The sequence below is a fragment of the Bombina bombina genome, chromosome 12, assembly GCF_027579735.1.
Source record: "Bombina bombina isolate aBomBom1 chromosome 12, aBomBom1.pri, whole genome shotgun sequence".
Lineage (NCBI taxonomy): Eukaryota > Metazoa > Chordata > Amphibia > Anura > Bombinatoridae > Bombina > Bombina bombina.
This window is the reverse complement of record NC_069510.1, coordinates 104913716-104931472: the sequence shown is the minus strand read 5'-3', so window position 1 is coordinate 104931472 and position 17757 is coordinate 104913716. Positions and strand designations below refer to the sequence as shown.

The 17757-nt window shown below is 39.2% G+C and overlaps 1 protein-coding gene across 1 annotated transcript in view; it reads right to left on the bottom strand.

The window, feature by feature from the left end:
• The window catches only part of LOC128643021 (semaphorin-3F), a 120133-nt gene that overhangs the window by 95077 nt on the left and 7299 nt on the right, over positions 1-17757 (bottom strand). Inside the window, exon 2 of the mRNA XM_053695942.1 lies at positions 8745-9004. Within this exon, the coding sequence (XP_053551917.1) occupies positions 8745-8838 (94 nt within the window). The 5' untranslated portion in view covers positions 8839-9004. The remainder of the gene's footprint in view (positions 1-8744; positions 9005-17757) is intronic.

Below are 17757 nucleotides of genomic sequence, written 5' to 3'. Positions count from 1 at the left end.
ATTTAGAGTCTTGGCTGAAGTGAGCGTTAGAAATCTAACGACAAAACTCCAGCTGCAGAAAAAAGTCAGGAGTTAAGAGCTTTCTGGGCTAACGCTGGTTCATAAAGCTCTTAACTACTGTGCTCTAAAGTACACTAACAACCATAAACTACCTATGTACCCCTAAACCGAGGCCCCCCCACATCGCCGCCACTCTATTACATTTTTTTAACCCCTAATCTGCCGACCGCACACCGCCGCCACCTACATTATCCCTATGTACCCCTAATCTGCTGCCCCTAACATCACCAACCCCTACATAATATTTATTAACCCCTAATCTTCCCCCCCCCCCCAACGTCGCCGCTACCTACCTACAATTATTAACCCCTAATCTGCCGACCGGACCTCACCGCTACTATAATAAATATATTAACCCCTAATCCGCCTCACTCCCGCCTCAAAAACCCTATAATAAATAGTATTAACCCCTAATCTGCCCTCCCTAACATCGCTGACACCTAACTTCAAGTATTAACCCCTAATCTGCCGACTGGACCTCGCCGCTACTCTAATAAATGTATTAACCCATAAAGCTAAGTCTAACCCTAACACTAACACCCCCCTAAGTTAAATATAATTTTATTCTAACGAAATAAAATAATTCTTATTAAATAAATTATTCCTATTTAAAGCTAAATACTTACCTGTAAAATAAACCCTAATATAGCTACAATATAAATAATAATTATATTGTAGCTATTTTAGGATTTATATTTATTTTACAGGCAACTTTGTATTTATTTTAACCAGGTACAATAGCTATTAAATAGTTAATAACTATTTAATAGCTACCTAGTTAAAATAATTACAAAATTACCTGTAAAATAAATCCTAACCTAAATTACAAAAAACAAACAAACACTAAATTACAAAAAATAAAAAAAGATTGCAAGAATTTTAAACTAATTACACCTACTCTAAGCCCCCTAAAAAAATAACAAAGCCCCCCAAAATAAAAAAATGCCCTACCCTATTCTAAAATAAAAATTAAACAGCTCTTTTACCTTACCAGCCCTTAAAAGGGCCTTTTGCAGGGCATGCCCCAAAGAAAACAGCTCTTTTGCATTTAAATAAACATACAATACCCCCCCAACATTACAACCCACCACCCACATACCCCTAATCTAACCCAAACACCCCTTAAAAAACCTAACACTAAGCCCCTGAAGATCTTCCTACCTTATCTTCAACACGCCGGGTATCACCGATCCGTCCAGAAGAGGCTCCGAAGTCTTCCTCCTATCCGGCAAGAAGAGGTCCAGAAGAGGGTCCAAAGTCTTCCTCCTATCCGGCAAGAAGAGGACATCCGGACCGGCAAACATCTTCATCCAAGCGGCATCTTTTATCTTCTTCCATCCGGCGCAGAGCGGGACCATCTTCAAGCAGCCGACGCGGAGGCATCCTTCTTCACCGACGGACTAACGACAAATGAAGGTTCCTTTAAGGGACGTCATCCAAGATGGCGTCCCTCGAATTCCGATTGGCTGATAGGATTCTATCAGGCAATCGGAATTAAGGTAGGAAAAATCTGATTGGCTGATTGAATCAGCCAATCAGATTCAAGTTCACTCCGATTGGCTGATCCAATCAGCCAATCAGATTGAGCTTGCATTCTATTGGCTGATCGGAACAATAATTTATTTAATAAGAATTATTTTATTTCGTTAGAATAAAATTATATTTAACTTAGGGGGGTGTTAGGGTTAGACTTAGCTTTAGGGGTTAATACATTTATTAGAGTAGCGGCGAGGTCCGGTCGGCAGATTAGGGGTTAATACTTGAAGTTAGGTGTCGGCGATGTTAGGGAGGGCAGATTAGGGGTTAATACTATTTATTATAGGGTTTTTGAGGCGGGAGTGAGGCGGATTAGGGGTTAATAACTTTATTATAGTAGCGGTGAGGTCCGGTCGGCAGATTAGGGGTTAATAATTGTAGGTAGGTAGCGGCAACGTTGGGGGGGGGCAGATTAGGGGGTAATAAATATAATATAGGGGTCGGCGGTGTTAGGGGCAGCAGATTAGGGGTACATAGGGATAACGTAGGTTGCGGCGGTGTACGGAGCGGCAGATTAGGGGTTAAAAATAATATACAGGGGCCAGCGATAGCGGGGCGGCAGATTAGGGGTTAATAAGTGTAAGGTTAGGGGTGTTTAGACTCGGGGTTCATGTTAGAGTGTTAGGTGCAGACTTAGGAAGTGTTTCCCCATAGGAAACAATGGGGCTGCGTTAGTTGTTTCCTATGGGGGAATCGTGCACGAGCACGTTTTTTAAAAAGCGCCGCGTCCGTAAGCACCGCTGGTATTTAGAGTTTCAGTGGCGGTAAATATGCCTGTACGCTCCCTTTTTGGAGCCTAACGCAGTCATTCTGAGAATTCTAAATACCAGCGGTATTTAAAAGGTGCGGGGGGAAAAAAGCATGCGTAGCTAACGCACCCCTTTGGCCGTAAATTAATAAAATACAATTATCTAAATTACAAAACAAAACACTAAATTACACAAAATAAAAAAAGAAATTATCAAAAATAAAAACGAATTACTCCTAATCTAATAGCCCTATCAAAATAAAAAAGCCTCCCCAAAATAAAAAAAAACCTAGCCTACACTAAACTGCCAATTGCCCTTAAAAGGGCCTTTTGTGGGGCATTGCCCCAAAGAAATCAGCTCTTTTACCTTTAAAAAAAAAAATACACACACCCCCAACAGTAAAACCCACCACCCACACAACCAAACCCCCCAAATAAAAACCTATCTAAATAAACCTAAGCTCCCCATTGCCCTGAAAAGGGCATTTGGATGGGCATTGCCATTAAAAGGGCATTTAGCTCTTTTACTGCCCAAACCTTAATCTAAAAATAAAACCCTTAAAAAAACCTAACACTAACCCGGGTGATCCACTTACAGTTTTTGAAGACCGGACATTCATCCTCATCCTCATCCAAGCGGGCAGAAGTCCGCCTTGAAGCCGGCAGAAGTCTTCATCCAGACGGCATCTTCTATCTTCAAGACATCCGACGCAGAGCATCCTCTTCTTCCGATGGTCAACGAAGAATGAAGTTTCCCTTTAAGGTACGTCATCCAAGATGGCGTAGCTTACATTCCGATTGGCTGATAGAATTCTATCAGCCAATAGGAATTAAAGGGTAAAAAATCCTATTGGCTGTTGCAATCAGCCAATAGGATTGAACTTTCGTCCTATTGGCTGATCCAATCAGCCAATAGGATTGAGCTCGCATTCTATTGACTGATTGGCTTTTACACTGCCCTAAACAATTGTTGTGTTACATTTATCCAGTGAGGCCGCAATCTGATGTGTTTGTCTGCATTGTGCATACACATAGCGGGCTGAGGATAAACGTTTTACCATATACCTACATACCTATCTATGGTCCTATGATACACAATTTTGGTGTGAGAGAGACTATTCGCTACATTGGGACAGTATTTCCTCTACCAGCGACTACTGGCCAATAGCGGAGAAGAAGATCACGGAAGTCATCATCTGATTGGCTAGAAGCCAACACAGCCTTGCACAGCCGTGACGTCACGCGCAACGCTACCGGAGCCAGACGCAAGGAGAGACCCACTGGGTGATTGTATACATTGCGTATTACTTACTTTTAAATTGTGAGTGTATGTCTTATTGTGTGTTTTATTTGTTAATAAATTTTATACAGACAGTCTGCACTTAGATGCGTTTGGGCACTCTTTCTTCTTTGTTTTTTGGTTTTATTTTTAGATTAGGGTTTGGGCAGTAAAAGAGCTAAATGCCCTTTTAAGGGCAATGCCCGTCCAAATGCCCTTTTCAGGGCAATGGTTAGCTTAGGTTTATTTAGATAGGTTTTAATTTGGGGGGTTTAGTTGTATTTTTTAGTTGTGTGGGTTGTGAGTTTTACTGTTGGGGGGTTGTTTGTATTTTTTTAACAGCTGATTTCTTTGGGGCAATGCCCCGCAAAAGGCCCTTTTATTTTGATAGGGCTATTAGATTAGAAGTAATTAGTTTTTATTTTTGATAATTTATTTTTTTATTTTGTGTAATTTAGTGTTTTGTTTTTTTGGAATTTAGATTATTGTATTTATTTTAACTAGGTAGTTAGTAAATAGTTAATAACTATTTTCTAACTAGTCTATCTAGTTAAAATAAATACAAACTTACCTGTGAAATAAAATAAACACCTAAGATAACTACACTGAAACTATTAGTTATATTGTAGCTAGCTTAGGGTTTATTTTACAGGTAAGTAAGTATTTATTTTTAAATAGGAATTATTTAGTTATTAATAGTTTTTATTTATAATTATTTTAATTATGTTAACGTAAGGGGGTGTTAGGATTAGGGTTACGTTAGGGTTAGACTTAGGGTTACGTTAGGGGTTAATATATTTATTTAGTGTTAGTGATGTGGGAGGCCAGAGGTTTAGGGGTTAATAACTTTAGTATAGTGGCGGCGGCAGATTAGGGGTTAATAAGTTTAGGTAGGTGTCGGCGACATTGGAGGGCGGCAGATATGGGGTTAATAAATTTATGTAGGTGGCGGCGACGTTGGGGGCGGCAGATTAGGGGTTAATAAAGTTATGTAGGTGGCGGCGATATCGGGGGCAGCAGATTAGGGGTTAATACATTTATGTAGGTGGTGGCGACATTGGGGGCGGCAGATTAGGGGTGTTTAGACTTGGGGTTTATGTTAGGTTTAAACATATATTTATTTCCCCATAGACATCAATGGGGCTGCGTTACGGAGATTTTCATTCCGCGATCTCAGGTGTTAGGCTTTTTTTTAGCCGGCTCTCCCCATTGATGTCTATGGGGAAATCGTGCACGAGCACGTCAAAACACTGCTTGTATTTGGGTAAAGCATGAAGCTCAACGCAACCATATCGCCCGCACAAGCCGTTTTTTTTAAAAGCTGTAATAGCAGCGCTATGAAAGCTGAGCGTTGAAAATAACGTACAAGTAATTAGTGAGGCAGCCATAACGCAAAACTCGTAATCTGGCTGATTATTATTACATTTTTGTACCTTGTAAAGCCCTTTTTTTTGTAACACTGCTTCTACAACTGGTAGAGGATAGATTTTTAAAGCTGTTCTACACAGTAACTATGAAAAACTTTAATGCACAGATTTGCAGGAGAACTTTCAGTCCTCTAAAGGAGAAAATAAATGATACATTTGTAACTAGTCGAATTAATGAGGAGTACTATAAGAAATATGGCTAAAAGGATCTAATTTAACCCCATTTTTTTGGAGCACATGTTCTCCAAGGAGAATTTCAGTCAAACTTGCCCAATTTTAGGTGCATTTTTAATGATAAATAGGAGCATTATTTCAAATGCGCATTTTTAGGGACAAATATAGAATAGCAATGATAAATTGTCAGGCTTTAAGGTTTATAAATAATACAGATGCTGAGTAAGTGGATGAATTTGATTGACAAGAGATGTCTATAGAGGATGACGTCAGAGCACAATAATCAGTTATAGGAAATGGCAGCATGGGCAGTATAGGAAGGGTGCAGTAGCTGAGCATAGGGAATTTAGGACCTTTACACCTAATGCCAGGAAAATTGTTGAGAACAAAATATATAGGAAATGGTTCCTGACTAAGGTTAAATCAGTTAGATCATCGGAGCAAAAATTAAAAGGATATACCGTGATCCTAAACATACTACAAAGTGACGTTCAACACTAATCTACATAGATGACAAACACAGAGGACTAGTGATCTTGTGTTTTTTTTAAGAAGAGGAAGAGCGTTCTATTTAAAGGGACAGTCAAGTCCAAAATAAGCTTTCATGATTCAGATAAGACATGTAATGTTAAACAACTTTCCAATTTACTTTTATCACCAATTTTGCTTTATCCTCTTGGTATTCTTAGTTGAAAGCTAAACCTAGGTAGGCTCATATTCTAATTTCTTAGACCTTGAAGGCCGCCTCTAATCTGAATGAATTTTGACAGTTTTTCACCACTAGAGGGTGTGAGTTCATATGTGTCATATAGATAACATTGAGCTCATGCACGTGAAGTTACCTAGGAGTCAGCACTGATTGGCTAAAATGCAAATCTGTCAAAAGAACTGACATAAGGGGGCAGTCTGCAAAGGCTGAGATACAAGGTAATCACAGAGATAAAAAGTGTATTAATATAAAAGTATTGGTTATGCAAAACTGGGGAATGGGTAATAAAGGGATTATCTATCTTTTTAAACAACAACAATTCTCTGTATTCTGTCCCTTTAAACAAGCAAGAATTGAAAGCCAGATCTTTAAAATGAGCATGACTCAAAGCAGATTTTTGCTATCATATCTGCTTTGTACCAGAACTAAATGTGTCATGATTACCTTATTTTATCACATTAAAATTACACACTACATTAACTCTGAGTGCCTACTTCTTTCCACTCTGCTGCGTATACTACAGACCTCCAATTAGGAAGAACAAGGATGAGTACTGCCAGAACATATATCATGTTGTCAACTACAAGAAAAATGCTGTGAATAAATTCCAGAACTGTCATACTGGGTGCTGCATTCTCATGGATTTACTCCCCCCCGCCCCACCACCACAAATAACCAGTCATATATATTTAGCAGAAGGTTTTCAAAGTGTGTTGTCATCTTACTAGATAGCAAATATTGTGACCGCTAACAAATGTTAGTGCTTTACAACGGTCGCCTAAAATATTGGAAGGTTTACTCTGCCTGGTTTCATGACAAAATATACTGGACCCTGTTTTAATTAAGGATCAGAATTGTTGATCCATTTACATAGATGTAAAAGTGAGCAGGTGTCTTGCCAAAGTCTGCAAACTGCTCTAATTGCGTATTCCTGGTGTAAAGCAAATAAAGATCATGTACAACAAACTAAAAATAGTTGTATTCTATGAGTTATAGTTTTATTCTTATGTTTGGCATTGCCAACATTAGTAATCCTTGCTGACGTAGAAGCCATACATTCCACTAGTAATAAAAATCTCAGTACACATTATATGGGGGGGGGGGGGGGCGGTTTGTGTTCTCGGCTCAGATCTCCTGTAAATACCACTTGCTCATATACACACTTGGCAGGATAACCTGCAGCAGCAACACACAGTGAGTGATCTCATCCATTTCATACATAGATATGGCCTGATACTTAGAATGCCACCAGATTTATGCAGACACACAGGGTGTCCCCAGACCCAGCATGCTATAGAGACGCACACAGCTTCACACTGGGAATAAAGGCCCAGCTGTTTCACACACACAGAGGGGCTCAGTGCACCCTATTAATAGGTCCCCACGTCTCTAGGATGAGGTAAGACAGTATTTTTGGGATGCACCGCCAAGAACAAAGTACATCAAAATCCCCAACCCCCCCCCAACAACCTGTTTCCCACACAACCTGTCTTTGTTCTTCCCAGAATCATAGCTGGAAATACCCAATGCACAGGACTGCTTGCTCCTCATCCTAAAACAACTACATTTGCTTAGCCCGATACTGTTAGTTTACTAAACTGAGGTTTGCTGTAGTTGTGTAACTAGAGCCAATAACTGTACATAAAGAGAACAATGGAAATGTGTACCTATAGCTGTGTGTGTGTTCGTGCTGGAATACTTGCCAAACAACTTTATTTGCTCACCAGCACTAAATAACACCAATAACCCAAGTCTGCGGATATCCCTCACAAACACCATTAGAAGGAAGTATAAAATGACAATTCCTCACCCAGCTGTGACCTTTTAGGGTTAGAGGTCAAATACACAAAAAAAACACAAGCTAATCTCTTCCTCTGAGTGACCCTTAAGAGTAGTTGAGGTCTCAAACAAGGTGGCATTTTATCACGGGGCAATAAGCTCGGTTGTGGAATGTGTTGTATCCCCTGCCTCTAGGCATAACACCAACGAAATCCTATGAAAAGGATCTAGAAACTACCCGGGAGTGTTTGGTAACTATTATCCAAAGGCTAACAAAGAAAAACAAACTATTACTTTAGCAAGGTAAGTACAGTGTAGTAAAGAGCAACTGAGTGAATAATTACAACACAGCGCACATATTGCCGTACACTGCATATCCGTATTTAGGATCTACGCAATGTGATCAAGTACTCTCCCTGTTAATGAGGCCATTTGTGCCCTCAGGTAGACATATACATTATTTGCTTTTTAATAAGGTTTAATAAAAAAAAAAAAAGATTAAACTGAGAACTAAAGTTAGCACAATGTTTGCTAGCGGTGTGCACTGACTTTAGTAAATACCAACACAACTGGCACTTTATTAGAGGAACATGAAACACAATTTAATTCATGATTCAGAATGTGCAATTAAAAAAAATGTCAATTTACTTTTATTATCAAATTTACTTTTTTTCTCTTGAAATCCTTTTTTTGCAGGTAGTTAGGCTCAGGAGTGTGCACATGTGTAGAACACTATAAGCAGCAGTTTTGCAAGAATGCTTTCAACAAGATATACACATCTACCATCTAGTGCTCAAAAGCATTTTTGTAAAACTGATGCCATAAAGTTCACCAGACGTGCATCCTTCCAACCTCACTCTTCAACAAAGAATGCCATAAGAACAAAGTATATTTAGAGCCAGAAATAAACTGGCAACCTTTAAAATGTGTATGCTCTATGTCAATCATGAAAGACAATGTTTCATGTCCCTTTAAATAACTGCAGAGTGCACTGAAGCCAGAGGGACCCCATTTGTTTTCTCATACACATACCTCTGTAGGACAGGAAGATGCGAGGCGGCCTTTCTGCCCATGCGCTCAGGTGGAGCAGTAACAGGAGCAGAGGGGGTAGTGCGGATACCAGCATGATGACAACCTGCAGACACGGACCCAGCAGAACTTCACAGGACAATATGCACCAAGCAGGAATCCCACAGTAACCGCACCATTGCTCACTCACAACGGACACAAGGACGCAGAGAAGTTCTCAAACAAAGAAGACATTGAGATTTCAGCTCCACTTAGTAACAAATCTGCAATAACAATAAAATTCATGTAGGTTACCTGTGCTTGCCAGGATTTTGTGTTTCAGCTAACAGCAACCCTAAAGAGACGGCCAAACAACAAACAGCAGTGGCACAAATAAAAGGAAACGTAGGAAGAACAAACCTGTCTCTTTACTCTTTTCAGCATTAATGGTATTTACAATCTTTATTTAACCTTTCCTGTCAGAGCTTGGATCTACCGGGAAACGTTTGCAAAAAGGAAAATGATGCTAACATTAGTCAAACTTAAAAATACATTTCGAGGGAAGAGAGACAATTTTAACCACTTGTGGTGCAAAGTATTTCCGCCCCGTCTGGCATTTCAGGTGTTAAAGGGACACTGAACCCAAATTGTTTTCTTTTGTGATTCAGATAGAGCATGCAATTTTCAGCAACTTTCTAATTTACTCCTATTAGCAAATGTTCTTCATTCTCTTGGTATTTTTATTTGAAAAGCAAGAATGTAAGTTTAGATGCCGGCCCATTTTTGATGAACAACCTGGGTTGTTCTTGCTGATTGGTGGATAAATTCATCCACCAATAAACAAGCGCTGTCCAGGGTTCTGGACGTTCTTTTTCAAATAAAGATAGCAAGAGAACAAAGAAAAAATGATAATAGGAGTAAATTAGAAAGTTGCTTAAAATTGCATGCTCTATCTGAATCACGAAAGAAAACATTTGGGTTCAGTAACCCTTTAAACCCAAAGAGGAAAAAGGTGTTGTTATTTTTTTTTATTATTTTGTTGGACACAAGTGCAAAGGTAAAACCCCAAAAAGTTTTCTGTCCGTGTATAACTCTTTAGCCAGTATTTTATTAAACATTCCTTTTATTTGATTTTGCTATATTACTTATTACTTGTGGTCCGACACTCATGGTTTGTAAGGATGGTGTCATAATCTGTCACCTCTCATTCTCTAAAATATTTCTGAATTTACTCTTTCTCCTGAGCATAGTACACATTCTGAGATTGTTTTAGATTGTCAGCTCTCTAGAGAGCTGACCCTGAAACCCTTCAGTCCCACTATATATCCCCTGCCTTGTCTTTCTTTACCTCCTATATAGCATTTTAAGGATATATTTTTTCATTGTTAGGCCTAACAAATAAATACACAAAAAATAATAAAGTAACTTAAACCACAAACAATCATAAAAAAGATAAAATACATAACAAGCAATGTAACTCACAGTAGAAAACCAAATGCATGGGACTTCATAAATATACTGCTGTATGTTAAATGACCAAAACCTGACCCCGAAACATTTATCAGTTAATGTTCAGATGTTATTTATATGGTTTCCAGCAAATGAGAACAAAGAGACCCATCTATTCTGTGTATTGTACCATATAGTCAAAAGGTCAAAAACAATTATATCTCAAGATAGGGTGTTGGAACCAATCATCTAATGTGATAATTCAGATCAATAAAGACTTTGTGTATATGACCAGTGATAGGAGTAGCTGTGTTCTCCAGTAATTCAGATACAAAAGCAGTATACGTGTAAAAAGAAAGGTTAGATATTAGCCCAATATATATTGTGACACAAGGGAGCTATAGTTCTGAACTCCATCTGCTGTATATTTAGTTCATAATTTGTAAACACACAAAACTGATTAGAATGGCGGAGAAGAAACTCTTGAAACCATATTTTTTTATTTTGAATATGAAATGTTAGTCTTGCTTATATTATATTAGGGCTTGACAATTTTCTGTCAAACTTTAGGAGTATGTTAGAAATTTCAGGAGCCAGCTAGACATTTTCTAGCAAGCAGGCAATGGTGATTGTATGCAGCACGTAAATGAGAACAATCTAAAAATGTATGAGCCAGAAATTAGTTTCTATTTGCTGTGTCTCCAAGGGTTTGCCAAGCCCTGTATTTTGCAATATATTATAAAAGTATGATCTCACACTGCTGAAGGGCACATAAATAGATGTTATCAAGTCCATGTCAAATGTATCAACCCTTACATGATAGATTTGCCTGACTCTCACGTTCTGAAACTCCCTCTCCTATCACCCCTCTTTGGTATCATCCCCTCCTTACTCTCCCTATCCTATGGGCTCCATTTATCAAGCAAGGGCAGAGAGGGGAGTACATATCGCCCTTGTCCGCCTCTGGTGGGTAGCAATTCGCTGGCGGAATTCAGGATTGCACACAAGTGCTATTTTGCTCTTGCGTGCAATCCCGTCCCCTGCACAGCCAATCACGTGCGGGCAGGAGGTGTCAATCTTCTCGGTCAAACAAGACCGGGGAGATTGAAATTCTGCACCTAAGAGGTGGAGAAGAGGGTAGAGAAGCAGCATTCTAATGACTGCTGCTTGATAAATTGTGACTGCAGGTTCTCTTGTGAGAACCTGCAGTCATAGGGAGGAGAAGGGCTTGATATATCGAGCCCTTTATCATCTCATTGCTCTCTACTTTGTCTATTCCTCTCTTGTATGATCCCCGTTCTGACTCTATCTCTCTTGCATTATTCCTTCTTTCTGAGTAGCCCTCTGCATAATCTCCACTTTCTGACTCCTCTTCTCCTGTATGATTCCCTCTTTCTGACTCCTCTTCTCCTGTATGATTCCCTCTTTCTGACTCCTCTTCTCCTGTATAATTCCCTCTTTATGACTTCTCCTGTATCATTCCCTCTTTCTGACTCCTCTTCTCCTGTATCATTCCCTCTTTATGACTTCTCCTGTATCATTCCCTCTTTCTGACTCCTCTTCTCCTGTATGATTCCCTCTTTCTGACTCCTCTTCTCCTGTATCATTCCCTCTTTCTGACTCCTCTTCTCCTGTATCATTCCCTCTTTATGACTTCTCCTGTATCATTCCCTCTTTCTGACTCCTCTTCTCCTGTATCATTCCCTCTTTCTGACTTCTCCTGTATCATTCCCTCTTTCTGTCTCCTCTTCTCCTGTATCATTCCCTCTTTCTGACTCCTCTTCTCCTGTATCATTCCCTCTTTCTAACTCCTCTTCTCCTGTATCATTCCCTCTTTCTGACTCCTCTTCTCCTGTATCATTCCCTCTTTCTGACTCCTCTTCTCCTGTATCATTCCCTCTTTCTGACTCCTCTTCTCCTGTATCATTCCCTCTTTCTAACTCCTCTTCTCCTGTATCATTCCCTCTTTCTGACTCCTCTTCTCCTGTATCATTCCCTCTTTCTGACTCCTCTTCTACTGTATCATTCCCTCTTTCTGACTCCTCTTCACCTGTATCATTCCCTCTTTCTGACTCTCCCACTTCTGCATGTTCCTCACTTTCGAACTCTTCTGTATTATACCGATATTATTTTTCCTCTCCTCTTTTTGACTCTCCCTCTCTTGTATTATCCCATTTCACTCTCCTGTACAATCCACTCTGACTCTTTTTGACTCCTGTATTGAACTTCTCCTGTATCCCCTAGTTTGTCATGCTTCCTCTACTGTATCCTCCTCCTTTTATTTTTATAATTCCCTCTTTCTGACTTTCCTTCATTTATCTATTATACCATTAATTTCTCACTCCTTGATCATCCCCTCTTTACAGGAGTCCGAGAATCATAAAGGGGTAAAATACGGGAGTGAGAGAATCATAAAAGGACTAATACAGGAGTGACAATCATAAAGGGCAAGATTTATTATTGCTATTTTCCTATATTTGTGCCTAAAAATGCACACACACACATAAATGCCCCTATTTATCATTCAAAAACTGCACCCAAAAAATAGGCAGGTTCGACTGTAAAATACTCCTACTCTGTTCCCCTTGTTCTTGGCGCACAGGTACGGCAAACAAAAGTTTGATTGGTTTAGTTGTATTTCCTATATAGTACTTCTCATTAATTTGACTTGTTGCAAATGTATCATTTAGTTTCTCCTATAGCGGACTGACTGTTCTCCTGCAAATGCGTGCATTAAAGTTCTCCATAACAACAACTGCGGAGAACAGCTTTAGAAAAAATATTCTCTACCAGTTGTAGAAGCAATGCTAGAAAAAAAGCGCTCAACAAAACGCAAAAATAATATATAACAACGCAATAACAATGTATATTGGAGTGCAAAAAAAAAACTATATTGGAGTGTAAAAATAATATATAAAAAGACACAAAAATAATATCTATTGGGGAGCAAAAATAATATATAAAGAGAAGAGCAAAAATAGAATCGCAAAAGAATAAAAATCTATCTTCTTCCATGACAGTTTTTTTGAAGAGGGGCGTTCACAAATCTACTAGTGGGGCTGTATGAATATTGCTATTGATTCATATATGACGTACATGGAGAATAGTTGCTTATTTTCATTGCTAAATAAGGTGCAGATACTAATCTGACTGAATAAATGTATCTTTACATCTCCTCGTCTCGCCTATGGAGCGCACAGATGCGCTTCTCTAAAGGTGAGCGGAGGAGAACCCCTAGTATTACCCGGAGAATTCTTCTTGCGCTTGATAAATCTTTCCCAATACCCCTTTATTATTATGTCATTCCTGTATTAGTCCCTTTATGATTGTGTAACTCCTGCATTATCTCCTCCTATGTCACTCCTGTATTACCCCATTTATGATTACTAAACACAATTTTTTTCTTTCATGATTCAGACAGAGCACGCAATTTTAAGCAACTTTCTAATTTACTCCTATTATCAATTGTCTTCGTTCTCTTGCTATCTTTATTTAAAAAGCAGGAATGTAAAGCTTAGGAGCTGGCACATTTTAGGTTCAGCACCCTGGATAGCGCTTGCTTATTGGTGGCTACATTTAACCACCAATAAGCAAGCATAACCCAGGTTCTGAACCAAAAATGGGCCGGCTCCTAAGCTTTACCTTCCTGCTTTTAAAATAAAGATAGCAAGAGAACGAAGAAAAATTGATAATAGGAGTAAACTAGAAAGTTGCTTAAAACTACCTGCTCTATCTGAATCATTAAAGAAAAAAATTTGGGTTTAGTGTCCCTTTAAAGGGACATTCCAGTTTTCAGTTTTGAATAGAAGCATTTTTGTAAAATAAATGTATTAGCAAAAATGCTTCTAATATAAGATACAGCTGTTTCAACTGTGTATTTAAGTGTACACCGTGCACCAGCATTTTAAAAAGAGCACTTGCTCAGAGGACCTAAGATGCTTACAGAGAGGTACGGTCATTGCAACTCAAGTACAATGGAAGCCCCAAACCGGAAATGCTGCCGGAGAGTAAAGGTCACCCAATGCTCCGCTTCCTCCTGCAGTGCCGTAGCAGCAGAGGAACCAAATCCGCAAAGCAAGTACGAGTAGAAGAAAGTAGCAGGCACTACACGATGGTGTATATAAATTGTCCAAAATGTATTCAAAAAGATTCAATATATGCAAAACTGACGAAAAAGGACTGTACAGACAATGGCAGTGGGACATAGATAGACATCTGGCGCGTTTCGCGCCCCTACAGGTGCTTACTAATAGACATAGCATCATATGTCTATGAGTTCATTTTTTGAATAGATTTTGGATGTTTTATATACACCATTGTGTAGTGCCTGCTACTTTCTTCTACTCAGCCTAAGATGCTTATACCATCAGGTAATGGCTAATTTTGCTACTTGCTGACATGATACAAGCCCCACTTGCGCTCTGAGCAGCTGCAGTATTTAACCCCTTAATGACCGCAGCACTTTTCCATTTTCTGTCCGTTTGGGACCAAGGCTATTTTTACATTTTTGCGGTGTTTGTGTTTAGCTGTAATTTTCCTCTTACTCATTTACTGTACCCACACATATTATATACAGTTTTTCTCGCCATTAAATGGACTTTCTAAAGATACCATTATTTTCATCATATCTTATAATTTACTATAAAAAAACATTATAAAATATGAGGAAAAAATGGAAAAAAACACACTTTTTCTAACTTTGACCCCCAAAATCTGTTATACATCTACAACCACCAAAAAACACCCATGCTAAATAGTTTCTAAATTTTGTCCTGAGTTTAGAAATACCCAATGTTTACATGTTCTTTGCTTTTTTTGCAAGTTATAGGGAAATAAATACAAGAAGCACTTTGCTATTTCCAAACCACTTTTTTTCAAAATTAGCGCTAGTTATATTGGAACCCTGATATCTGTCAGGAATCCCTGAATATCCATTGACAGGTATATATTTTTTTTTCGAAGACATCCCAAAGTATTGATCTAGGCCCATTTTGGTATATTTCATGCCACCATTTCACCGCCAAATGCAATCAAATAAAAAAAATTGTTCACTTTTTCACAAATTTTTTCACAAACTTTAGGTTTCTCACTGAAATTATTTACAAACAACTTGTACAATTATAGCATAAATGGTTGTAAAGGCTTCTCTGGGATCCCCTTTGTTCAGAAATAGCAAACATATATGGCTTTGGCTTTGCTTTTTGGTAATTAGAAGGCTGCTAAATGCCACTGCGCACAATACGTGTATTATGCCCAGCAGTGAAGGGGTTAATTAGGGAGCATGTAGGGAGCTTCTAGGGTTAATTTTAGCTTTAGTGTAGTGTAGTAGACAACCCCAAGTATTGATCTAGGCCCATTTTGGTATATTTAATGCCACCATTTCACCGCCAAATGCGATCAAATTTAAAAAAAACGTTAATTTTTTCACAATTTTAGGTTTCTCACTGAAATTATTTACAAACAGCTTATGCAATTATGGCACAAATGGTTGTAAATGCTTCTCTGGGATGCCCTTTGTTCAGAAATAGCAGACATATATGACTTTGGCGTTGCTTTTTGGTAATTAGAAAGTCGCTAAATGCTGCTGCGCATCACACGTGTATTATGGCTAGCAGTGAAGGGGTTAATTAGGTAGTTTGTAGGGAGATTGCAGGGTTAATTTTAGCTTTAGTGTAGAGATCAGCCTCCCACCTGACACATCCCACCCCCTGATCCCTGCCAAACAGCTCCCTTCCCTCCCCCACCCCACAATTGTCCCCGCCATATTAAGTACTGGCAGAAAGTCTGCCAGTACTAAAATAAAAGTTTTTTTTTTTTTTTTTTTTGTAAAGAAAAAAAAGCATATTTACATATGCTGTGTTTAGGATCCCACCTTAACCCCCAACCTCCCTGATCCCCCCCCCAAAACAGCTCTCTAAGCCTCCCCCTCAGCCTTATTGGGGGCCATCTTGGATACTGGCAGCTGTCTGCCAGTACCCAGTTTGCACAATCAAATGTTTATTTTTTAATTTTCTTTTAATTTTTTCTGTAGTGTAGCTCTCCCCCCCACGTACCAACCCCCACCACCTAAATGACACCACGTACCAACCCCCACCACCTAAATGACACATCTTTTCTGTAGTGTAGCAGTTCCCACCCGCTCCCTCCCCGTGCACGCACCCGCCCCCTTGTGCACGTGCGCGCGCCCGCGCGCTCCCCCGGACTTCCCCGCCCACGATCCCGCCCCCCCTCTACATGACCAGGGCCATCGATGGCCGCCACCCACCTCCCACTCCGGCTCCCACCCACCAACGATACCTGCCATCGATGTCCGGTGCAGAGAGGGCCACAGAGTGTCTCTCTCTGCATCGGATGGCCGTAAAAGGTTATTGCAGGATGCCTCCATATCGAGGCATCACTGCAATAACCGGAAAGCAGCTGGAAGCGAGCAGGATCGCTTCCAGCTGCTTTCCACACCGAGGACGTGCAGGGTACGTCCTCAGGCGTTAACTGCCTTTTTTCTGAGGACGTACCCTGCACGTCCTCGGTCATTAAGGGGTTAAAATACTGGTGCACTGAGAATATCTAGCTTCACATGCACGTGCAGAGAAAAATGTTAACACTAAAACAGTGATAACTTTTAATAGACGTATTTTTGCCAATACATGTATATTACAAATATGTTTCTATTAAATGATGTAATTCATCTGTGTGCATTTAAATTTTGACCGGAATGTCCCTTTAAGTCACTCCTGTATTACTCCCTATGTATGATTCTTTCACTCCTGTATTACCCCTCTTTATAATTATGTTACCTCTATATTATTCCCCTTTATGATGCTCTCCTGTATTACACCTTATATATAATTATCTCCTGTCTTACCCCTTATTTATGATTCACTTCTGTCTTACCCCTTATTTATGATTCACTTCTGTCTTACCCCTTATTTATGATTCACTTCTGTCTTACCCCTTATTTATGATTCACTTCTGTATTACCCCTTATTTATGATTCTCTCCTGTCTTACCCCTTATTTATGATTCACTCCTGTCTTACCCCTTATTTATGATTCACTTCTGTCTTACCCCTTATTTATGATTCTCTCCTGTATTACCCCTTATTTATGATTCAATCCTGTCTTACCCCTTATTTATGATTCACTTCTGTATTACCCCTTATTTATGATTCACTTCTGTCTTACCCCTTATTTATGATTCACTTCTGTCTTACCCCTTATTTATGATTCACTTCTGTCTTACCCCTTATTTATGATTCTCTCCTGTCTTACCCCTTATTTATGATTCACTCCTGTATTACCCATTATTTATGATTCACTTCTGTATTACCCCTTATTTATGATTCACTTCTGTATTACCTCTTATTTATGATTCACTTCTGTCTTACCCCTTATTTATGATTCTCTCCTGTCTTACCCCTTATTTATGATTCACTTCTGTATTACCCCTTATTTATGATTCACTTCTGTATTACCCCTTATTTATGATTCTCTCCTGTCTTACCCCTTATTTATGATTCACTTCTGTATTACCCCTTATTTATGATTCACTTCTGTATTACCCCTTATTTATGATTCACTTCTGTCTTACC